The sequence below is a fragment of the Camelus bactrianus genome, chromosome 8, assembly GCF_048773025.1.
Source record: "Camelus bactrianus isolate YW-2024 breed Bactrian camel chromosome 8, ASM4877302v1, whole genome shotgun sequence".
In the NCBI taxonomy this organism is placed as follows: Eukaryota; Metazoa; Chordata; class Mammalia; order Artiodactyla; family Camelidae; genus Camelus; species Camelus bactrianus.
This window is the reverse complement of record NC_133546.1, coordinates 39,463,267-39,489,114: the sequence shown is the minus strand read 5'-3', so window position 1 is coordinate 39,489,114 and position 25,848 is coordinate 39,463,267. Positions and strand designations below refer to the sequence as shown.

General features: G+C 38.9%; 1 protein-coding gene across 8 annotated transcripts in view; it reads left to right on the top strand.

Annotated features, from left to right (window-relative positions):
- The window catches only part of DSE (dermatan sulfate epimerase), a 62,165-nt gene that overhangs the window by 19,613 nt on the left and 16,704 nt on the right, over positions 1-25,848 (top strand). For 7 of the 8 annotated variants that reach the window (XM_074368462.1, XM_010965454.3, XM_074368463.1 and 4 more), the window contains one exon: positions 5,916-6,384. In XM_074368462.1, coding sequence (XP_074224563.1) covers positions 5,969-6,384 — 416 coding nt within the window. In that variant the 5' untranslated portion in view covers positions 5,916-5,968. Of the gene's footprint in view, positions 1-5,915; positions 6,385-25,848 lie in introns of those variants that run through there. The other variant, XM_010965455.3, reaches the window with a different exon arrangement.

Sequence of the window (25,848 nt, the reverse complement as noted above, 5' to 3'; positions counted from 1 at the left end):
GGTTGGGAAAACTGAACAGCTGCTGTTGGGCTGAGCTTGGTAGGAGTGGTGGCAGGAGCTGTGGGGGATATACATTTTACTCTTCTTTCCTAAATATCATTAAAATTCAATTCAAAAATTTCATTTTTAATGATATCCCAGGGGCATCTGTGACATACTGACATCACAGCCTCCTTTCAAGTGCAGTTATGGTGGTGATCTTGACTGATTGAGTTGCTCCAAGCCCAGGGCCCTTCCCACTGCCTTTGTTGTGATTCCTTGTTCCCCCGGCAAATATCTATAATCATTTTACTTCCTGTATATTTTTCTGATGAAGTCAGAAAATATTTCCCAATCTGTCTGATGGTTGTATTTCTTATAAATGAATGCATTGATATTCTGGTTTTATGTATGTTGGGGAGGAGAAGGGTTTTAGTTTTAACATCAGGTAGCGTCCCCCAGGATGATCAGCTGAGATACTGATGAAATTGACTGCGCCACGATCAGATCCTGGACTGAGGTTAAATCACCAACTCTGGCAATGACCGCACATGTCATCTAAGTACTCATGGATCCCTTCCATAATATAAACTCGTTACTAGGAAACAGCTCCCAGCCAGAGATTGTATTTTTCAGCCGTTATTGTACCACTGGGCCTTTCTTTTGAAAGAATACAGTAAGAAGCAGTCGCCTTTGGTACACTAAGAATAACTGGCCTTGGGAAGCAGTCAAGCTCAGATAATAGTTTATTCAATTTTTATCCTTTTCTTTGGGGGCAAAGCCCCCAACAAATACTTGGGAAATTTCAAGGGTCACATGCTTTCCTTTCCAGTGAGTGTTGAGCTTACTGTGAGTGATGTGTTCAAGAGTCAGGAGCATTGTGTTCGAGTTTCAGCTAAGTCTCTTAACACATGGCATGACCTTGCCCAAGTCAGTTGACATCTCTGGTTCTCTTTCTTTTACTTATAACATTTAGTTTCTTTCAAATAAAATATTTTATGGGTAGGTTAATAATCTTGCATATCTGGAACTTCTTTTTATTAAGAATAACAAATATTTATTGAGTTCTTACTTCATGTCAGGTTGTATGCAAAATAAGTACTTCACATAATACTTAATTATATTTAATTGCCCCTGAAGTGGGGACCATTTTATGGATGAGAGAATGGGGGCTCTGAGAGCAGAAGACAACTGATCAAAACTAGTAGACAGCGGTGCTGGGACTTATACTCCTGTCTGCCCAGCTCCATACCCATAATGTTCGTCATAATGCTGTGCTCCTTACACTTGGCACATGTTGTAAGATGGTTTTTCATCCATCTTAGTCTGGGACATGGTTTGCTTTACATAGGGTGATTTCTCACTTCCATCCTCATACATTCTAAATTTCTAAAGCCAGAAGGATTGAAAGGACTTTTGTACTACTGTGTGTTTCATTTATAAATAGTCCCAGACTATTTGGAAACCCACTTCACTTTTGAAACTTGATGTACTAGTATAGGTTTCCATTCTTTTCCTTCTCAGCATACTCTTTCTATGCTTTCTTTGTGTAAGAATGGCAAAAATGGAACCTTTAATGTTGTTGAATGTTAAAATTTTGGTTAAAGGAGAGGACCTTGATTTAGGATTTAGGAGGTTCAGATTCTAGTTCTGCCTCTGAAGCTTATGCTAAGATATTGTGAGAGTAACTCTTAATAGTGTTTTGCCACGTTGTTATTGTAAGGGGAAAAGATCAAATACGTGAAGGGCATTTCACACAAAATTTCTCTGTGTCAGCAGTCATAATAGCTGCAATGGATTGTTGGAACCAGAACAACTCTGGGCTTATTCTTGCTTTGTGAGGACCTACTTAAGATAATTAGAATTTGGGCATCTTGTTAAATCCATTTTACATTATTTGGCTTGGCTTAAGCATAATGCCAAATAGGCTACCTCAGATATATGTTAGGGCATACAGGCAGAGAAATGATCAAATTGCTATCTGAATTAATCAAGAATAAACTGTATTTATTGATTAGATCAACATTTAGGACCATTTTGCTCTCTAAGCTGTGTAGAGTAAGACAAAAGAATGGGAAGGAAAACTGGATTAGGAAAGTTAGTGGAGGAGAAGAGAAAAGTAAGGCTTTTAGGGGAAATGAGGCTTAATAGGGCCATTCAGTAACATCCTGAGAACTGAATTGTGGGTAAGCTGTGTACTATTCGGCAGCTGCTGAGGGGAGCTCATGGTTTTGCCGTACGGAAAGTGCCATGCTGTTGAATTGGGCCAAGTGCAGCTTAAAGATTTAAGGGCGCTGGCAGTGCTCTGTCTGCTGTGTTTGCAGCACAGTGAACCAGAGGGAGCGTGGCTTGAGAGATCACCCACAGATATCTGAAAGTACAGGCTTATTTGTCCAAGGGAGGGTGTGTGTGTGTGTGTGTGTGTGTGTGTGTGTGTGTGTGTGTGTGTCGTGTGTTTTGTGGTGGGGACAGTGAGGGAGTCAGGGTTTGTCATTTTGGTAAATTCTTGAGCCTATAATGGCCGTTGTTTCACTCAGCATTTTCAGCATCTTCCAAACTTAATCGTTCAGACACCACCTTCAACAATTTTTGCCTTATCCATTTACTTTTCTTTTTAACTTACTTTTAAACTTAAATGTATTTTAAATAGGAACTTTATATATTTGTCGAATCTCAGAGTTCAGGTCTAGTTACAGTGTTTTCTAATGTACATTGAAATAAGTATATAAAATTAGCGTAAAAGCTACCGAACTGTGGCCCACTTAAAATTGAGAAAAGCTCCTTTCACCTAATTTTAGCTCTTTTTGCAGAGCTGGGGAGGCGGGCGCACAGAATGCCGAAGGTAGACGCTTAAGGGGAAACCCAAAGCCTGGGCTCTCTGGTGGGATTTTCTAGATAGATTTAAGATGGTAGATGGGAGTTAGGTCTCCCTTTGGGTTATCAGCCTAAAACAAGTTTGGGTTAGACTTTAGTTAAGTTTCCGTCCTTCCTTCCTTCCTTTGAAAAACTACTGAGTATCTTTTAGGCTACAGAAGTTTCTAGGCCTTGTGAGTGTTCTTCTCCATTATTTTCCTGGCAGAAACTTTTTCTCAAAAATTCTAAACTTGCTTTGGCTTCAAATAAGGGGGAATAAAGTTTCTCCTTGCTCATTTTGGTGATGAGATCCACTGTATCAGTGCCTAAGCCCACTATCCAGTGAGCTGCCTTTTATCTGTTAGGCGCACACTGCTAATCCCTGTGATGCAGAGAGGAGGCTATGGTCCCTCTTCTGTGAGGTGCGGCATGAACAGCTGAAACAGTCCCGTGTGATACAGGTATCGGCCAGGTACAGGAGATGTTAACTCTTTGGGGAGAGCAGCAAAGGCCTTAGTAGCTGGTATAGCAGTAGCACTTTGAGTGCATGCCATGAGGAATGCAGCACACAGTGTGTGCCGCCATGAGTGCCACGGCCTTTTCTCCTCAGGCAGTCTTCGTAAATCTTTGTAGTTCAGCAGAATTTCTGTGGATTCTTCCTTGGCCCACATGTATTCTAACAAGAATGTTTTAAGTGTGTGGTAACTCACAGCCTTGCTGCCCTAACACCCTCACATGAATTTGAAGCAATAACTAGGGAAACTTCAGTAACAGCTGGCATATTGAGATGGCATCATTCCCAAAACAACATCTTAATGAGGGCTGTGCTTCGGGAGCAACTCTTCTTGTTTAAATACACTCAGGTACGTCCTGTGTAACTGGAAGCAATGTGGCAGAAGTGGTTGGGATCATAGCATGAGTCCTGCATTGTGAGGGTCTCTGGAGCAGCTCTGACCGTCTCAGTGGCTCCACACCTGGGTACGGGAGTCATCTGCATAAGGCAGGAGAAAGAGAAGAAAGCCCATCAGCCTTAGCCCCTTTTAGGGAATGCGTGTACAGAATCTGAGGTGGAGATTCTAGTCTTTACAAAGCTTCTAACCCATCCCTCCATAACGCAGGCCATCCTCTTACCCACCTAGAACTTGAGCCACACATTCAGAAACCAGTAGTCGAGAGATCTTCAACTCTATGCATGTAGGGGTCAATTAGAGGAGAAACGTCAAGCTATTCTCACTCTGAGTGCCTAAAACCCCCACAGTGCTAACTGCACTGATGGCTGCATCCAATCTTAGACTTTTGGGGACTTAATATATATAGGCTTTTTCCTTTCCTCTTCTCTTTTTTCTTTTTTAAATTAGCACACTTGTTCTCTGAAAAGAGCAAAAAATAAACCCTGGGGTGGGGGTGGTGGGTACTGAGCATTACTTCAGACCCAGCCATGTCTCTTCGTTGCCAGAGACCACACCCCACCTCAGACATAACCACAGAAGACTATTGCTTTTGGCCAGATCTCTGACCTTGAAGGATCCAGCCAGCCGCCTTGAAGCTTTGGGTGCTAGACATAATACGGGTAGAGTCCAAGAGTTATTTCTATTTTATATATTTTATTTAGCATGACTATATTAATTTTTTTATTCATCACAAGGTCTACTCTTGAAGTAAATCGAAAATGGCTTCACAAAACCACTGCCACTGAGTTCTATGTATATATTGTCTAAAGCACATTCAAAACTATGAAGAGTACTAGAATTTATGGCAGCATCCACAAGGGATGCCATGTGGCCTTTCTTTTGGACATATACCAAGTTGAGAATGTGGATTGATCTCCAAAGTGTGTTAAGTGCTTACTTTTCTTTCTTCTGAATGTGATGAAGCAGATTTTCCTTGGAAAAATAGTTTGTGTTCAGCTGGGGAGGTTGATTTTTCTCCATCGTTTTCTCCCTTTAATAATTGAAAACTACTGTTCATTATTTACATAAAACTGTCTTTTTCTGGTCTGCTTTCTATAACCTTTCCCCTCTGAAGAATTTTAAGAATTCCCTGACTTTCCTCTGGGGGATTTTATGCCTGCTTTATCCCAGATGTGGGACATAGACTAGGCTGAGGGTTTTCTTTCTTTCTTTTTTAAATGTTCTTACTTTGAACGACGTTCTTTTAACCTGTGAGCAAAGCTGCCACTAGAAAAAAAAAAAGGGATTTTCAAGAAAATTAAGTAGTTAAGAAAATATGTGAGCTTAGTTTAAATGTCTGGCTTACTGAATGACACAAATCCCATATGTGAAATGAAAAAGTAGACAGTAGTTTCAGATAATAACGGGAAAATGCACACGTGTTCTTTCAGCCTTTTAATTCTGGAATTTTATTTTCTGAATGAAGGCATGTCAGTTTCTAGTCCCAGCAGCCCCGCGTCTGATCTTGCCCTGCACGCCTGCTGATGTCAGCCCAGGGAGCTCATGGGCTTAGCAGATGTTTACCCTGCTTTTGTCTTCGTAGTCCCCACCTTCTGCTGACACAAAGAGGATATTTAGCCTTACTCATAATATTTTGTCTGCTCACATTCTTATAAATGTATTGATCCTAATCCTTGGTTCAGAATGGGGAATGTCAAAAAGAGGGGAGAAATTAGAGTGAAGGAAGCTGTGTTAAAAAAGACAGGCTTTTCCTACTTTTTTTCCTAATGTCCATTTAGATTCCCAGATGGCATTCACCACTAACTTTTGGTTATTGTGGTTTTCATATTAATGTCCAAAAATACTATAAAATCGAAACTTTTTTTGTGTGATAAAATGTGAGAAGAATGCCAAGGAGAGTTTTCTTCCCTACTGGAGCAAATATTATACTGTTTTCCCAAGTCCAAAGTTCTGTTTTCCACAGTGAATACATCTGATGTATCATGTGTGATTAATTAGTTAATTAAATGATTAAATTTTAGTAAGTTTCTTCTGATTTTCCAATTTTTGTTGTATTTTTTAAAAATCTAAATTCATAAGCTTAATTTTCATAGTAAGCAAGCTACCTATCATGTTTCCTACTTCACCATTGTTCCCTGGTTGACACATCCTCTTCTTTTTTCCCTCCTGTAGGATCTTTCGAAGATGGTTTGGCTGCCTTGGAAATTTGGAGATCTGATGCCACGATGAGGACTCACACACGGGGGGCTCCCAGTGTGTTTTTCATATATTTGTTTTGCTTTGTGTCCGCCTACATCACTGACGAGAACCCAGAAGTCATGATTCCCTTCACCAATGCCAACTATGACGACCACCCAATGCTGTACTTCTCCAGGGCAGAGGTGGCCGAGCTCCAGCTCAGGGCTGCTAGCTCGCACGAGCACATTGCCGCCCGGCTCACCGAGGCCGTGCACACCATGCTCTCCAGCCCTTTGGAGTACCTCCCACCCTGGGATCCCAAGGAGTACAGTGCCCGCTGGAACGAAATTTACGGCAACAACTTGGGTGCCTTGGCAATGTTCTGTGTGCTGTATCCTGAGAACATTGAAGCCCGAGATATGGCCAAAGACTACATGGAGAGGATGGCAGCTCAGCCTAGTTGGTAGATTTTTGTCTTTTTCTTCTTACTGTATTAACTCTGAAATTTAAAGAAATGAATTCATAGTCAGATGAAATCTCAGAGGCCAAATTTTCACATACTTTGTGTGTGTGTATGTGAGTGAAGGGGATGTTATTTGTGCTGTCAATGGCTTATGAATGGTCCCTAGTTTCAAAAGACCTAGTAACTTCTATGTTTAAAGTTAGAAGGAAAATATTTAGATACAACCTAACCAAAGAAAAAACTAATTTGAGTAAATAGTATCATGACTGTTGAGATTTCTTTCCCCCTTGTTTAACAGGCGTGCATTACCATCATCTGGCCTTAGGTTCTGATTGACTCGCGAACGGCTAACACCTTTTGTCAGCAAGAGATTTCGATTAAGATTTATTTGCATTTGAGGACAATTAGGAGCTAAAAGTAATGTGATAGGATTAACTGGCAATTTATAAACAAGATCTTATCCAATAATCAGCAAATTGCCCAAACCTGCAGGAAAACCAATGTTGTGGTATAATTATGTGAAGAATTCTAATTATGTAATAATTTACTTCCAGAAGTTCAGATTTGAGGACACATTTCCTGTCTCTTCTTGATTAGCTTAAATTTATTTTGTTTATAATTAATGTGTCTACCTGCTTCCAAAAGTATGGGATGAATTAATTAAACAAGGGATTCTGTGGGTATTCTTACTTAACCTGTGTTTTAATTTACAATCATGGTCCAGTTACACTAAAAAATTACAAATTATATGAAATATCCTTTTAAAATTACATAGGCTTGTAGGTTTAGAGAGAGCTCATTTTTAAATGCTTAGAAAAATCAGTGAATACATTTAATGCTGTGATGAATTACCTCTCCCATACCATAGGGGTGAAGAATGGTAGCTTACAAGCTTCCTGAATTCTGCCTATATAGTAAATAAATTTAATTCTTCCTAAATTTCTGCCAGTATGGTAAAGAATGCTGTTTGCATATTCAGTTTGAAGAATTTTTTAGAATTTCTTAATGAAAAGATTATGAAAGAGTTGGCATTAAATCCATATCAGAGCTAATATTTTTAAGGTTTATTATTAGGTATGTGTAATCATTTTGAAGCTTACAATATTTTAGGTTGAAAAGAACCTTTTTGTTTGGTTTGTTTCAAAGCTGAGTCATGTGTGCAGTAGTTTCTGATTTTGACTGACCTCATTCTCTTCCTGACACCAAGAAAGAAAATAAAAATTGTATGAAAATTTGATATTTGAGCTATAAGTTTCTACTATCAAACATTACAGTTACTCACCTGACAATGTGCAACTAATTAAAAATGGCAACCATATTTATTTAGGAAAAAACCTTTGTTGTCTATGAGGATACTTTTAGGATTTTGGGGGGGGGGAAGGTAGGTAATTAGGCTTATTTATTTTTAATGGAAGTACTGGGGATTGAACCTAGGACCTCATGCATGCTAAACACATGCTCTACCACTTGAGCTATCCTCTACCCTACTAAGAGGGTACTGTTAAAGTCCTTTTTGTTTTAGATAGATAAGTGAAGTTTGACAGATTAAGATACTGATGAAAACGTTCCAGAAAGCCATCTATTTCATGAAAAAGTAGCTGTGAAGTGCCACTTTTTAATGGAGATTTTTTTTAGTACAAATACCATCACAGTAAGAGAATTATGCAAGACCAGTGCAATTTTATTATAATATGAAACATTCAGCTAAAAAAAAAAGACAAATGAACTTATTTACAAAAGAGAAATAGACTCACATACATAGAAAACAAACTTATGGTTACCAGGGGCGGAGGAGGGTGGGAAGGGATAAATTAGGAGTTAGAGATTTGCAGGTAACTAACTAATATATATAAAACAGATAAACAACAAGTTCATATTCAATATCTTGTAGTAACTTATGGTGAAAAAGAATATGAAAACGAGTATATGTATGCTTGTGTATGACTGAAGCATTATGCTGTATGTACATCAGAAATTGACACAGCATTGTAAACTGACTATACGTCAATAAAAAATACATATATACACAAAAAATATTTCAGGCATATAAATACCGGCTTGAATGAATGCTGTCATTAGAGAGGACTAGACTTCTTTGATAAAAGAAGGAAAATAAATAACTTTAAAATGATCATTTTCATATAGTTCTACAAGTTCAGACATGTGTAGAAATTTACTAGCAGACTAGTACTTTGTTCATGGCATTCCTGATAAAAATAGGTATAACTGTGTCATTATCCAGTAACCCAAAAGCCAGTTTGTGATTTAATAGAGCTGAACAGTTGGCTTCTTTCTCTCAACCTCCTAGAAGCTGAAGGTCAGAAATTGAGAATTTACCTTTATATCTGGTTTCTAGTTCTAGAAGTGATCCTAGCTACTGGAACATTTTATCTTTGCAAGTAATATTACTAGGTTGCACCTTTAAGTGATTTTATGGAAACTTTAACTTTTTAAGAGCTACCACACCCAACCCCTAGACTCTTAATCTTTTATTAAATTGTAGTTGAGTATAATCAATCACTTTTTGACAACTTAAAATACTGCTAAATGTTTTTATAGTTCAACTATCCCTATTTAAATCAACTAAACCATATGTCCCCACTTTGCTCAGAGAAGTGCATTGTGAGTGTTGTCATTGTTCTAGGATATCGGTCACCTGCATTTGGTTTCAGTGGAAAATAAAAGATTGACTCTGATTTATAAAAGAGATCAATAATTAATATTATGGAATTTTTTAAAAAGCTTCCTACAATGGCTTCATCAAACCTAATACTTTTACCATATTCTGTGAGGATCCTTTCTACTCTTGAAAACCAGTGACTAAATTGTGTTCATTCACTTGTTGAATTAACATTTAGTGAGCATCTGTTGTGTGTCGTGCACTGTGCTAAGTGCTGGGGATTCAGTGATTAAAAAAAATAGCCCAGTAAGTTTAAAATTTGCACCTAGAGTAAGGGCTGCAGATATTGGGTATTTGAACACTAAGCTAGGACTATATTCTCTGCTCAGAATTAAGTGGAAGGTTCACCTAATAAGGGGTTCATTAGTTTTTATTCATGAGTTACTTGAATGTTTGAGGATTAAATGAGATAATGTAAAGTCCTTAGCACAGTTCCTGTCACATAACAAGCTTTCAATAAATAAGAATAATGATAATTATCATTACTGGTAGTTTGCTTAGTACTTAGACTCTGTTTGGTTTGTAATTTGGTATATGTAGGCTATAAGGAAATAGTATTTGGGATTTATTTAGAGATTTTACTTATCTTTGTTCAAACTGCTCTCAAAACTAGAACATCTGTTTAACTCATAACATTTTCCTTTTGACTTTGTTCCATTAAAACTTTCAGCGATGCTCCCCTGAGCCCTTTTTCTTAGCATGTAAGACTTTGATGGTAACACCAATCAAGACAGCTTAGAGGAAAGTAACAATAATGTGTCTTTTGTCTGGTGTTAAAAAGAAAATAAAGAGCTAAGAGGTCACACTTACAGATTCACTTATTTAAAAATCTGTGGCCACTGGAAAAGAAAAGTTAAATGGAAGATATTAGCCAATTATATACTGATCGTGTATATACATCTGACCTAAAGTATTACAAAGTAGAAAGGGAATCTGACAGATTGATAATGGTGATAGTGGTAATTAAAAAATAACAACATGCAAAACTCTCTTCTCTTAAAATTATAACTCTGTGCATCACTGAGTACCCAGACTCAGGCACCACATGAGACATACCTACATACCTCCATATCTGCTTTTGCAGAGGTGAGCACATCCTCTCTCAGAAGCTCTCTCCCGTTTGTTCTTCTGCCTTCTGTTAATGTCATACATTCTTCATAACAGTAGAAGTAACAGGGTAATTTAATTGTTCTTAACTTAGTTCTGAAAATCAAATTTCAAAAGATACTATTTTAACCTGTGTATTTTTATAATGGTAAATTATTTTCAGCATCACCAATAATGTCTTTGACCTTTGAGGTAAGCTTTATTTCCCCAGTAGATCTCATCTTCCAAATGAGAAGTAGGATTTGGGTTACAGTTGGCTCTGTGTTATATAACAGCTTGGTTGGAACTTAACTATACAGTAGCTTTAAGAAAGCTTAATGAGCTGAGATCATAAATCTAGAGCTGGTAACAATAGAAAATGCATTTTATTACTCTTAAAGGCAGTTCACTTATTATATAATATCACCTAGTCACTAGAGCAAATTCGGTGTATGTCAGCTGGCAAAAGGGGGTATTCTCATTTATAAATGGTTGCTTTCTGCATTCAGTCTTATATGTTTAAAAAAGGAACACTTTTGGATTCCAAATAACTAAATATTCCCCATCAGTTTCTTTTCCTCAAGAACTTAAACTTCAAGGTGGGAAAATAATAAAAACAATTCTTAGTAGAAATTTAACACAGATTTCCAAAAAATCAATTTTTGGAGTTTTTGGAGTCAGCACGTACTGCTCTACTTTCCTAAAATTTTCATACGTATGTATGTTTTTATTTACTTATTTATACTTTTTTCCACTATACCTTTCTACCAAAAGATTAAGGAAACAAAATGCAATATTTAAATGAGAAGTAGGTGGGAAGAAAAGGAGGAAAAAAAGATCAGGGACGTCAGCTGGACTAGCAGTGAGGCAGTTGCTGAAATGCATGCTGTAGCCCATGAGGGGGCCACAGGTGGGCCCTGAGGTTTCTTAATAGCACAGAAAGCAAGCTCAGTTAGTTTTGAAGTATAGAATGTCCATGGGATTAAAAACAGATCAGTTAGTCTGTAGAAATACTGCTTTTGACCCACAGGTCAGAAAGAAGTTTCTCCAGGAATTTTCATGAAGAACCTTCCCAGTAGTTTCATGAACATCCTTCCCGTGCATGTGTGGTGAATTGCTCAGTGCTGGTTTTTTAATACTCGACTAGACTGAGGGCAGGACTGTTTTGCTCATGCATGTATCCCCCAGCACTTGGCACAGTATCAGGTAGATTTCCGTCCGGTGAATGAATGCTCTAGCATCCCTCAGTGGAGGATCTCCAAGGTGAAGTTCACTAAAACCAGGGTGGAGGTGGAGGGGATGGGCATATGGTTTAGCCCCAGACCACTTTTTTCCCCCTAGTCTAGCTTAGTCCTTCAGGAGAATTTTGCATATGTAGAGAAATGAGTTGACTGCAAATCTATCAGGCAGCTTTCCAATACACTGTGTATCTCAGCCAGGCTCATGACGGATGTGTTATGTGAGCTGCTCTGCCAGTTCTTACAGTGATCTTCTGTAGCTAAAAACAAACAGAACAAATAACTCAAATGATTATTGGAAAACATTTCACACCCTGAGTCATGTGAGAAAGATACAGGTAAGTTGCTCCTGTTTCACTTACTGTGGAGGGATGAATGCGTTGAACAAAGATTTAAGATAGGATTGTAACAGGAAGGATTTGTTGTCCAAGCTCTGTTGATGGAAGATAGTTATCCTGTGTGCATTTCTGAGCAACGGACCTTTCACAGCTTTTTTGTCTGGACATTGTAAAGCCTGGGAAAGGAAGGGGCCTAGCATAGAGTCCTTCGAGGCAGAACTGTACTTGTGTGTTGATTCTGCTCTTTTATTAGCCATGTGTCCTTTGGCAGGTTTTTAAACCTCTGTAAACCTCAGTTTCTTCATCTATAAAATGTAGATGATTCTTCCCACATTAAGCATGGTTATTCCAAGGATTACTTGAGATAATGCATGTAAAGCTTTTAGCATTATGTGCCTGACACATAGTTTTACTAAAAAGTTTATTTTTATTACACAGAAATAGGCAGCTTTATTCTTAATTTTCTTGATACAGAGTATTCCATTTTACCTACTATGTCAGTCTGGAGTTGTGTTTTTGAGAAGTATTTGTTTTGCATTATTCTTTCCCCCTTTCTTTATAGTATTTTTGCTTACTTATCATCAGAAAATAAATCACAGAGGAAAGGAATTACTTCACTCTTGCATTGGTGCCAGTCAGCTGCAGGAATTTAGAACTGGTGAGGGAAACAAAGAAAGCTGAACTTTTGAACAGAGAAGTAATTGTAATTTTATTCGCAACAGACTGTGTATTAAATCCTTGCCTGTGAATCACAAACTTCTGGAGAGTGACATCTGAGGGTGTATTAGCAAAATAAAATATCATAAAATAATAAAGAGAAAAAAAGGGAGAAAGGAAAGCCTCTGGCATATAGAGATGAACCAGTGTTTCCTTCCTGTACATTCCAAAACGAAGAGTGTGCCCGTCTTCCTCAGCATGGCCTGCTGGGCTCCAAGTGTCGTTCCCTCCAGCTGTTTCGGACGCTTTTTACTTCACTAAATTGCACGTTAAGGCTGGGAATCAAAGAGGGAAGGATATAGCTGGGCTCCAATATGTGGAGCCACAGCACTGTGAGTAAAAAGATCAAGTTTTCCTCTCGTGACGTTACAATGGCGAAGACTGGGAAGTGTGGCCCAGAGCACACCTGGAGTCGATGGAGTCAAGGAAACAAACCCAGAGAACTCAGGCAAACAAATGCTGGCTCTCAGAAAACCCAGCCCCCAATTCCCCTGGCTTTTTCTCATTCATACTTTCCTTTCCTTCAGCCCTTTCCCCTACTCCTCTTTCTGCCCCTCTTTTTCTCTCTGTTCCTTTCATTCTGTGAACTAAAGAAAATGACTGCTTTTACCCTGCTTCAGATCTTTGGAAATAGAAGGCTAAAACTGATGACGACAGGGCTTTTTATGATGATCAGGTTCTTTAAAATTTACAGAAACTCATGTGTTAGGAACCTGACCTTTGGGAATTCCCTTCTTAAACGCCATTCAATAGGCAGGTTGTTGCCAGCATCATTCCAAATGAAGACATCAGGCAAGGATGGGGTCAGGTGACCTGTGGCAGGAGGGTATGAGTGAAGCAATGCTTGGGGAGAGGTCGTCAGAGGCACGAATTAGCTGAGCATCTCAGATTGTGGCTTTTCGATACACAACAAGCACACTCTTCTCCATCTATTTCAAATGCAAGTGAGGATGAGGTAGTTTTAATAATGCTGCTTTCAAACAACAAATTTGAGATATTTTATAACACCTTGAATCATATAGAATTGAAAAGAAATCCAAAGTTAGTTTTTTGTGGGATCTGTTTGTTGTTTGACTTTAACATTCAGTATTGGTACAACCCTCAACTGTCTCCATGATGAGTGATGCTCTCCCCTACCTCCTGCTCTTTTAGTGTCATTAGCTGCCTTTTTACTGAAAAATATATCATGGTCTTTCAGAGTTGCCTGAGGGAGCTGTGCTTAAGGCCAGAGGAATCTTCATCCCTTTTCTGATGGGGTTCTACGTCAGTGCCTCTCACCCCATATATACAGATACAGGAATGTATTAAATTCCGCACAGTCTTTACAATCTGGCTCTTACAGTTTTCTAACATTAAAAACTTGCCAAGCATCATGTTTAAATTTTGTGCCTTCTTTGCCCTGTATTTTCAGGGAAAATGTTGCTTGGCAAGTGCTGTATGTATATCCATATTACATTTCAATGATGCTTTACAATCATTGGTTAAAAGTTGCCTTTATCAAGTGAAATACAAATTCAGTTCTAAAACCACTCAAGATGTAGGGGCTTGCCGACATTAAGTTCTTCCTAATGCTGTGTGGGTATTTATAACTACTGGAGAACAGTAACGACATGAGTATGTCCGTGAGTCCCTTATAAAGTTGGTGGTTCTTTTTACCTTAGTTACCGTCAGAAGGCTTTTCTTCATCTCCTGCCGTCACCATCAAGGGAGCATGTTTTAGGCACACTTAACACAGCCTCTCTCATCAGTCCTTCCTTTTCCTCTCGAGTTCAGTGTGCTGGCTTAGGACAGCGGGAGCAGCCATAGTCAGGGGCCGGATCATTGCTTGTCCCACGTAAGCCTGTGGTTTACAAGTTTTCTGTGTGGATGGCTTGGAGGAGAGGAATCAAGAGGAGGGGAACTAAGTAGGAACTTATGGTATTAGTCTAGGGAGGAAGTGAAGACCGCAATTAAGACAGAGTGGGCAGAAGGAGTGAATGTAAGAGACATTTACGACAGAATCCATACAGAGGCGGACTGGATATCAGACATTGTTTCTCAAAGTATGGATCCTTCATCAGAATCATGTAGGTGTTCTTAGAAAGAAAGATCCCTGGGCCTGACCCAGACTCAGTGAATCCCAATCACTTGGAGTAGACCAAAGATGCCGCGGGTTTAGCGAGTCCCCCGCGTGGCTCTGAGGCACACTAAAATTTAAATAGTGACCGGAAGGGAGGTGTGACGCATGGGACTTGGTTTTTGTCTTGGACGAATGGCCGCACTGTGAAGCCCAGATGAGAGAAGGATATAGAAGAGAGTGGGCTTGTGGGAGAGGAAAGGTAGTTCACTTTTTTATGTGACTTTTCTTCTCTCCACTTTGTCTCACTTTGTTGATATCACCAGCTGTGTGGACAGATGAATTTCAAAGCTCTTTCTCTGTTATCATTACAAGGGCTCATAGATTCCCTTGGCAGATGCCTTGGTATATATTTATTAGTATAATTTTTAGGGCCTCTTGGCCATATCTGTTAATTCTTATACGTTCACTGTTCTGCGGCTTTCACACCAGCCCACTCCTTACCTCCAACCGTTTTTCTCCTCCCGCCCCTTTATTCAGTGCTTCACTCTCGCTACTCTATGAATGCATTTTGCTGTTGGTGGTGGTGTCATTGCGGGACATGGGTGAGCTGTTCAAGAAGAAATAGCTTAGGTGGTTAACGAAAAAATCATCCTGTCATTATCCCTGTAAAACATGCTCCATCCAGAGCTTATGGATTCTTGAAGTCTTTTTATTTCCTAGAATGCTGTGATTTTAGTGTTTTAAGCTTTTCACCAGCAGGCCTACTAGATGTGCATCCCCAGTGGTCCACTTGGGCCGTGTATACTGGCATTTTCAACTCTGCCCTGAGTCTGGGTGGTGATAAGTTTACAGACCAGCCCTGAGCTGAGCTTTCTGCCTGCAGGGATCCCAGACTCATCCACCCCTTTCCCTTCCCCTTTCCCTTCAACTCTACCCAGTCTTCAGGATCCTGTTTAACTTCTCCTTCTTCCATAACATTTTCTCTAGCCCCTCATTCCTCTCAGTTTCATATGTATTATTTGTCATGTGACTCGTTGGTTTGCAGTAGTAATAGGGTTACTTACCTGGTTCTCTGATCAGGAGTGTGTGTCTTCAAGATGCAACCCAAAGAAACTTCTTTGTAGAAACCCTCTGGACTCCAGCTTCTATCCCTACCCTGGCCAGTGTGATTCTGATGTGCCAGGGAACCCACACAAAACTCTGACAGGATGTTGTGCCTGCACTGTGATTCTTGGCTTATTTGTTTGCCTCCCCCACTGGTACATAAGCCTATTGACAGTAGCAGCAGCATCATGTTTTACTTTTGTGTCCTGAGAGGCAAATATGCCGGCCACAAAGACACTCATGAGTTACACTAATGAGTGAACTACCTTATGTTGACTGGTGGACTAAGCTTACCAGGAGTGGAAGCCCCAGATCTGTATCAACTTTGAATCTGATTTGGTGCCTTGTGCACTTGGATGCTCATATTTGCCTGACCTCACTTTCACTCTGAAGACCTGCCTGTTGTCAGCCTGTAATCACACAGGTAGTAGACCTTTGGCCCCTTTGGAAGCTGGTAGGAAATAGGTCAGGGTTTGACATCTCTGTGCGTAGTTCACCGGAGAATCTCAGATCACCTGCTCTTGGAAGCGCACCTTCTGCACCCGGGATTCTCTCCTCTGTAATCCCTTGAATTTCGGTGTCCATCATCTTAACTTGTGTGCAATGTCCATGACTGCTCCCTATCAGATAGACCCAATAGAATTTTGTTTTTATCCATTATTTAAGGCCACTTGCTTCAGTCTTTGAAATGAATGGTAGTGACGTTAGGCAGAGGGAGGTGATGCTTTATTGGAATTAAGATCAAGGACTAGGGAGCCAGACTGCTTGTGTTCTCATCGCATTTGTGAGCTGTATGACCTGGAGCATGTTACTTGGCTTCTCAGTGACTCAGTTTCCTCATCTGTAAATTAATTGGTGATAATATAATACTTACCTCATAGTATACTTAGAGGATAAAATGAGTTAATGAAACAGTAACTGGCATACGGTGTTAGCTGTTATCTTTAACTGTTACTTTGCTTTTATTTTGTGTTCTTATACACTGATGCCAATAAAGGCAATTTTCATTTATAAATAAATGTATGCACGCAATCCTTTTATGTAAGTTTATTGCGTACTTCTGTTCTAGGCATTGTGTTAGATATTGGGAAATAAAAATTTGAGGGCAAGTTATACATCTTGCCTAGAGTTGTTGACCTATGGAAAATGTGAATTGATAGTATTAATGCAGATGATAAATGAAGTGATTAAGAAAATGCGATGTGTATGGGAAGACAGAGGAGTACTTTGCCCAACACTGGAGCATCGGGAATGCTTTTCTTTTGGGGCCTAAAGGACAAACAAGAATCAGCCAAGTGAAGAGACAAGAGAACGTTATTTGATTGTTCCGAGCGAAGTAACTGATGTTCAGAGGCCATGACATAAGGAAGCAGAATGCTTTTGAGGAACTGAAAATGCAACATAGGAAGGAGACTAGCAAGCATCGAGGCTTTGAGTAGAGAACCACGTGCTGCAAGGCCTCGCCCACCAGGTGAAGGACCTTGGACTTTTCTTCCGAGCACTGGGAAGCCATTGAAGGGTCTTAACAGGGCAGCAGCGTCAGATTTGTGTGTGTGTGTGTGTGTGTGTGTGTGTGTGTGTGTGTGTGTGTTTAACTTTTTCATTGTAAAATAAAAGTAGAACATCATATGAACAAATGTGTGGCTTAGTAAAATATTTTAAAGCAAATGCCCTGGTAACCAGAGCACAGATCCAGAAATAGAACTTTGCCAGCCACCCCAGGAAGCCCTTCGTGGGCCACATCCAAATCACAGCTCCCTCTGTTTCCACAAAGATTTCCCTGACTTCTAGGGTCATCAGTCATGTCCCTGTGTTTCTTTATAGTTCACTCAAGTGTGCATCCCTAGGCACAAGTTTAGTCTTGCTCATTTTTTAAATATCTTTTAAGTCTTTTATCTGCAGTTTCCCCTCCATCCCTTTATTTTTGTTACACTTTATCGATGGAAGAACCTGGGCCCTTTGACCTGCTCAGCTTCCCACCGTCTGGATGTTGCTGATTGCAGGCTCTGGATGCAGCTCAGTGAGTTCCTCCACCCTTGGTATTTCCTACAAACCGACAGCTGGATGCCGAGGCCAGATCCAACTCTGTTTTGATCACTTTGACACAAGCATAGGTGGTGGCTGTTCTCTCCTCAGGAGACATAAAGTGGCTGCTGGTTTCTCCATGTGACAGATGTGTATTTTAGGAGAATCTCTGATCACATGTGGAGAGGAGATTGCAGAGGTCAAACCAGGAAGACCAGTTAGGCCTTCTGTGTTTATCCAGATGAGAGCCTGGAATAGGGGCTCTGAGAATGTAAAGAAATGATGGGTTCCAGAAGGTTTTAAGAATTAGCAGGTATAAGACTTGACGATTACATTTGAGGACAAAGAGGACAAAGAACTTTCTCTGTGGGTTGCTGAGACGATGGTGGGACCTTTCAGTGAGATCGAACACTTGGAACTGTTGGGGAGTACTATTAAAGGGTCTGGTTTTGAATCTCCTGAATTTGAAGTGCCTGTGTACCCAGTTGGAGATGTTGAGTCCCCATCTCTCAAGCATTATTTTTAGCTACCTCCTGTTTGCCTATAGTGTATTGTGACTTAAAAAAAAAATGTTGTCACCAGAGGGAAAAAAAAGAGACTTTATTCAATATAAAACATGCTTTCAAATATAACATAAATAATTTCTGTTGATGATAGGAAGAAGTGGAAGAAAAGTTCAAAGAAGGTCAGATTTAATTAAAATAGGCTTACCACAATAAATCAATGAATGAGAACAACAAGAATGAGAAGATAGGGTGCTAATTGAACATTACAGCCACGTGGGTGTCCTCAAATCACTTTCTGGATGTGAAGCCAAAGTGGAACATCGTGCAGGCAGTGCTCCAGGAGGAAAGCATTAGCTTGAATGAATCGTGCTGTTTCTCCTAAAATTAAAAAAAAAGAAAGAAAAAAAGATTTTTGATGAGACATGGATGGCGATTTGGGCTTGTAACAATTTAATGAGCAATTTTTAGTTCATTTCTGTGATTCATTTACAATGAATTCACTATTCCAAGAAAAAAATCGAAGGAAAGGGAGAGATAAGACTAAATCCACACATATTGCTAATGTTTTATATTAACTTTAATATCTTCTTTCACTATCCTTTTGGCGATAATGTTGAAAAACCATATGGAGTTTACTATCTTATCAACTTTGGAGAACCTATTGACATGGGAAAAGTTTTAAGGTATTACTGAAGCCAGTTTGAATCTTTTGCTCTTTGCTTTTCTACCATAGCCTGTCATTTGGTTAGAGAAGATGTGATTACATTCAGCCTTTAGGGTAGGATCAACTTTTATTCTCAATATTACAGATAACTTAGATCTAAAACTTTGGGAAGTGTTTAATGCCCATGGCATGTTGAGGATAGCTTACAAATTTGGCTCATAATTTAATCTAAATTTATTCATTAATTCTGTTTTATAGCATAGTACATCCTCCAATTTTTTTTAATGACTCACAAAGAATAATTCTAAACTGACTTTTTCCACTTTATTGCCAAATTACTTTTTAAGAGGTACATGTCCCCACGACATGAAGTAAAATAAACATCATTGGTACAAGGTGCTGTTCACAAGCATTATTTCATTGTCTCTCTTGAAAATAAATGGCTTCAAAGCTAAACAGTGTTTTGGGGGATGGGAAATATGTTCTTGTCTTTCTACAATGATAAATTATTTTTCATTCGTGAATCGGCTGTGTAGACCCACTTGGTGATTTACATCTGCCTCCGTCATACACCATATCCTGCCCTCTTTGAACGTGCTGAATTTCTCTGGGGGTCTGGATTCCTTCCTGATGATCTCACAATGGATTTCCCCTGATATCTGGCTCCAGACCCTCTGCTAGATGGAAAGTGCTCTGGGCACCCCAGGTCTCAACCGAGCTCCACGCACAGAAGCAGGCTCTGGGACTGGGTCCTCTCTGCCTACTTGTTTGGTGTCACATTTACCCTCTAAGACAGTGGCTTTCAAGCCTTTTTTGACTGTGACCCACAGTAAGAAACGAAGTTTACATAACAACCCAATATACACATAATTTTAACTCTACATATGAAATATATGAGTAGAAACTGCACAAATCAGCCCTTGCATTCAGGTCATGCTTTGCACTCTGCTACTTTCTATTCTATTCCATGCTGTTAAATTCCACTAAAAATGTGCTGATCATAACCCATTATATTAATTCCACAATCTGTTAATAGCTTGTGATCTCTGCCTAACATTCTGATAAACGCATGATTCCTTCTCCGAGAATCCCTTCTCTATATTCCTGTTCTTGAATATCTCCAGCGAGGGGACTGCTTCGCTCTTTGAGGTGGCTTCTTTATTCCATAATTCTAGTGCTTAGAGAACTTGTTCCTAAAATACATCAGGAAGCATCTTTTTTTCATTAGGAAACAGTGCAAGTCTGTGATTAATGATTACATTTCAGGTTTCCAGGGCCAAGTGGAATAAATTCTGCAGTGCATTATTTCCAGTTGGCACCCAGAATAAAATCACCCACAGTTCTTTCACTGTTTTAAAAAGGCCACTTCAGCAGAAAGCATATTGTAAAAGAGAAAAATTCTGATAAAGCATTAAAAAGTGGGAATCTTGGATAGTATTGGATAAATACTAACCTTTCTGAGGAAACCATAATAGAAAGGAAAATATTGTTTCGTGTATCCTAGGCCCTTAAGGTCAGCCTGGTTTTGGTTTGGATATTTTTCTACCGTCAGGGCAGCAAGATTTAGCAATTTGAGTACAGTTTTTGCCATTGTTAAAGTGTCCCTCACTTTTTAAACTTTATATCACAGGTAGTTCTTTGCCCTTTTGCATGTTGTGGTGTCAGCTACTATTAAGAGATTGCTCTAAAATAAATTGGAGTCACCACATGTTCAGGCCACATGTGGAGTCACCACAAAATTCAGAAGATTTTGAATGCCTGGTGGCAGGGATGGCAAGTCCGATTCTTTAAGGTCGGTGATTTTTGCTAGAGCAGTTGTGACAAAATACCACAGACTAGGTGGCTTAAAACAAATAGCAGTTGATTCTCTCACAGTTCTGGAGCCTAGAAGTCTGAAATCAAGGTGTCAGCAGGGTTGGGTCCTCCTGGAGCCTCGGAAGAGAAACTGTCTCATTCCACTCTCCTAGCTTCAGGTGGTTGTACGCAACTCTTGGTGTTCCCTGGAGATGCGTCACTCATCTGCCTCTTACACGTACTGTGTACCACCAACACATGCACACTTCTTGTCCCTCCATCCTTCCAATATGTATTGTGATTTTAATTGGATGGATATTGTGTTTGCATATTTTAATGAGGCAAAAACTATTGACAACTAAGCCATATCGTGTACTATGATTACTTTTCAATTTGTGTGTAGCCTTTCGTTTTCTCTAGTATTAATAGCAGCCTTCTTGTTTTATTTGCTTAGTGTCCTATACATTTAGCACTGATTACCAACTAGACTCTCACTCAGTTATGTCAATCTCTTAATCTATTCAAACAAGATATTTTTAATAAGACATTCTTAACAGTTCATCTTCTTGATGAAGTAACTGTTAGAGCCTTTGAGTGGCTATGATCTAGATCTGCTATTTTGATGATGACTTATTCTCCTTTTCCCTCTTGTGTTGGATCCCCTGTGCTATGAGTCTCATGTTGTTGTTCTTTTTCGGAGTGTATCCTAATTTGAGTGGAGAAACTCTCCCCTGGTTTCCAGAGGAAGTATTCACAAGAGGTAAATGTTGAAACCTTGGACGTCTGCATGTGTACATTTGGCTCTCGTGTTTAAATGGTAGTTTGGGTGGGGATGGAAATTGTCTCTCCGAGTTTTGGAGGCATTGTTCTATTGTCTTCTGGCTTCTGCGATGATGAGATGTCTGATTCCATTCTGATTCTTGATGCTTTGAATAAAATTGCAGTACAGTGTGTCTTGGTTTGGGATGGATCTGTTTTCATCCATGTTCTGTGCACCTGATGGACTCTTTCAGCCTGGAAACCCAACCCTGTAGTTCTAGGAACTTTTCTAGACGTATTTGATTTCTTCCCCTTTGTTTTTCTTTGTTTTCTTTTTTGGTTCTCTTTGTATTCAGATGTTCAGCCTCTTGGACCAATTCTCTAATATTCTTTTCTTTCCTCCCCTGTTTTCTGTTTCATTGTCTCATTTCTCTGCCTTCTTGAGATTTCTTCAACTTTCCTTCAGCCCTTCTATTGAACTTGTCTTCCTGCTTCCTATTTTTCTAATCTGCTATTGAATCGCTCTATTGAATTCAGTTCTGTTGTTGAATTCTTCAATGCTGTGACAGTGTAATGCTTGGTACTTTTTAATATTTTTTGTCTCTTTGTTGAAATGCTTACTTTGTTCATGCATTGCTCTTTTGATTTTGATGAGCATCTTTACGACTGTTATTTTGAACTCTATCAGGTAAATCATTCATCTCCATTTCATTAAGATTGGTTTCTTGTTCTTTTGTTTGGAACATAGTCTCCTATTTGTTCATTTTTATATTGAATCAAATCCCAAACATATCATTTCATTACAGTATTTATTTCTGACTTATATTTAATTTTAAATATTTGAAATATTTACATAGTTCACAATGTACTGTGTCAGAATCATAGTACAGATAATGCCATGATAGATAACCTTACGCATATATGGTTTTGCATTTGTAGAGGTTATGTCTTTAGGGTAGATTGCTATAAGTGATATTACTGGGTCGAAATATATAATGTTTATAAACTTTGTTAAATGTTGCTAAACTCTACCCCATAGGATTTGTACTACTCTGCACCTCTAACAACATTTTAAGAGTGTGCCTGTTCCTCCACGGCTTTTACTAGTGTTTGTCATATCTGAGATTTTTACCAATCTGGATGTTATGTTAGTTGTAGATTTAATTTAAATTTCTTTTATAATAAATGGAGTTGAGAATTTTGAATGGGAGGTGTTTGCCTTTCTTTTTTGGTTAACTGTCTTGTTTGTTGTTTGCTTGTTTTTCCAATGAGATTTTGATCTTTTAAAAATTTTTTGTGAACCTTTTGTATGTTAGGATAAGTCTAACTATATTCAAGATATGTATTACAAATATTTTCTCCCAGTTTGCTATTTGTGTTTGCTTGTGGCATTTTTTTCCCTATGCAAGAAAAAAAAAATAAATTACATTTTATATGGCCAAAATGATCAATCTTTTCTTCTATTGCTTCTCATTTTTGAATCATAGTTAGAAAGGCTTTCCCTTCTCCAGGTCATAAAGGAATTCATACATGTTTTCTTTAAGAGTGTGTAATTTCATACTTGACATTTAGATACCTAATTCATTTAGAGTTTATTTTTCCTGTATCATGTGAGGTTTGGATGCAATTTTATCCTTTTTTTTTCCTTGGATGACTGTCTAGTTGTTCCAGTGTAACTTGTTAAAGTTTTATCACATACTAAGTTTCCATATATTTTGCACCAATTTCTGAATTTTCTGTTTGACTCCATTGGTACGCTTGTCTGTTCATATGTCAAGACCACTCTGTTTTGATTAGTGAAGTTTTATAGTGTGTTTTCTTCTCTGGCAGAGCTAGCCATCCTCCATTGTTGTTCTTTTCATTGACTTCCCTGGCTCTTCTTACATGTTTAATTTTTTTCTTACAATCAAATTGACTGTTTCTAAGCATTATTTCTCACATGATCACTGGATGCTTGCATAATCATTGACTGAAGTGATGACATCAATAAGTTGTTCAGTTAACTTTTTGAAACATATTTTACTTTTTTCATATAAATGTAAAGCATGTTAAACACATATAATACCAAGCTTTCAGTATTCCAGGTTTCAGAATTTCTCCATTATAAAATTCTTTCATAATTTGTTACTAGAATTTGATAGGTAAGCCTGTTTTAAACTCTAGTCCTTTGAGCCCTGCCATTCTAATAAATCAGAGGTCTTGTTATCAAATTTGAATCATCTTACTTACTGTGTTTCTCCCTCTTACCTTTTTCAGGCTGGACATTAGCCCAAAGCACACTTGGTCAGCACAAAGGGATTACAGTTATGAATGCTGTTTGATTCCATTTAAATAGATTATGCTTGGATGGCATATTTGGATATTTAGATAAAAGGACTTTGTGTCAGTGAATTAAACATTGGAATAATTGTCTTTTCCCATTTAACAACACTATACATTTTATTCACATTAGCTTGGTATATTTGACATTCAGACTAATTCATTTTCTCTATGAAGCTTGTAGAATACTCTTTTAAGTAAAAAAAAGAATATTCTTTTTAGTTTCTGCTTTTGCATAAATTACTCCTCAGTATTCTGCTTGAGTGGGGCCAAACTGACCTAAATTTTTGTATTTTAGAATTTAATATTTGGAATATTGAATCCATAGCTTTAAGATGAAATTTAGTGCTCCATTAAATCTAGTGATTTAATGACTATAGAAATATAAACTGTGGAAGAAAATGGTCTGTTGCATTTCAGGGTTGATAGGTTATTTTCCCTGAAGATGTCTTGATATAAGATTCATTCCCATTCTATCATTCTGTTATCCTTCTTAGCAATTGTAGTCTAGTAGGGAGCAAAGTAGATGTTCGGAAAGAAAAGCTCATTGTCTGTTTCTGTGTCTCTAGCCTGGCTAGTGTAAGCGGCTGAAGGTTCGCAGCAGGCAGGTTCAGGCCCACCAGGCCCTGGACCAGCTGTCCCTGGAGCAGGACGCTAGGAACCCCAGGCTCCCCAGAGGTCTGTGGGGAGAGGAACAGTTGTTTCAGGAATGCTCCATGATTGCATCACATGTTCCTTCGGTGCGCCCTGAGCTACCGTACGAGCACAGTATCGTGTTCTCTCCTCTCACGTCTGCTTCTTTTCCCACATCTCAGCCTGTTTCTGTCTTGGTGTCAGGAACACGGCGGGGCTTTGGACCTCTGAGTGGCATTTCAGCATCAGTGCCCTTCCTCCTCGCTCTTGGTAGGTCCGCTGTCTCTAGCACTTCTAGATGGGTTCTTATTGCAAACTTGGTGACTTTCTTTGAAAGCGCAGTGCTTTCTCTCACGAGGAAGAAGTAAAAACAATTCTAGATTCAGATAATCCTGATTCCATTTTTGGCTCCACCATTTAACTGTGTGATCTTGAACGAGTAATTTCCCTATCCAAATAGCACTTTTACAGTCTATAAAATGGGAATGTAATACTTAGTGTGATTTTTGAAGATTAAATGAAGTACGTAAAAGGCTTGGCACACACTATGTGCTTAATTAACATGAAGTACAACTTCTCTTTTTCCTCCCGACTATGAATAGTTTATACTTGATGATGAAAATGCCCCTCTTTAGCTACCTGATCAAACACTTGGAATATGGACTCCAAGCCAGGCCAGAGTTCAGTTGAATGTGCCCCTTGGATAGCTCGCTACCCACTCTCGGGCCCCCAGATCAAGTCTCTCTCTGTTCCAGGCTTACTATGCTCTTCTTGGCAAATCACTGTCAAGGTCCTGCTGTACTTCACCAGCGAGGCCACATGGGTTAGAAATCCGCTTCCTTTGGCTAAAGTTATAGGAATTACTTACAAAATGTAACATATTACTGACATTTAACATTCATGGTTAGTTTTCATGTTTAACTTACTGAGGGAAAAAAGATGAATCACAACTGCCGTTAATCATGTTTTTAAAAGCGGTGGTAATACTTGACTCTCCCAACTTCTCCGAGGTTTTTTCCAAGCACACAAAGGCCTCTGGCTGAGCACTGAATGACTGTCTATCAGATTTACTGTCTTCAGGACACGTTTAGAATGAACAGACTGATTTACATTTTAAAAATAGAATTGATCTTATTTTGGCATATTTTGGTGGTGTGACCGAGTACACGCTGTAGGCAGAGATGTAGCTCGTGTGCCGTAGACACAGCTGCCGTGGAGCTGGCGGATGTGAGGTTGGGGCCGCTCTACCCTGTCGAGTTATACTTGGGGGTTTCTGAAGCATTCATCGCTGTGTTCCACATTTCAATTCTTAATTCCTTAAAAGCTTATTTCATTTTCTTTTAAACGTATATTTACACAGGTATCTAGTGTCTAAAATAAACCAGGTTTTTAAACTGAATCTCCTACTTTATGAATTTACTAAGTAAATCTTTTATAGGGTTATGAAACTATATGTTATCTCAAAATGAGAAAAAGAAGGATTGTTTTGAGATTCTGCTTTTTGGAAAGCTTTAGCAAACAGTAGAGCCTCATTTAAACATA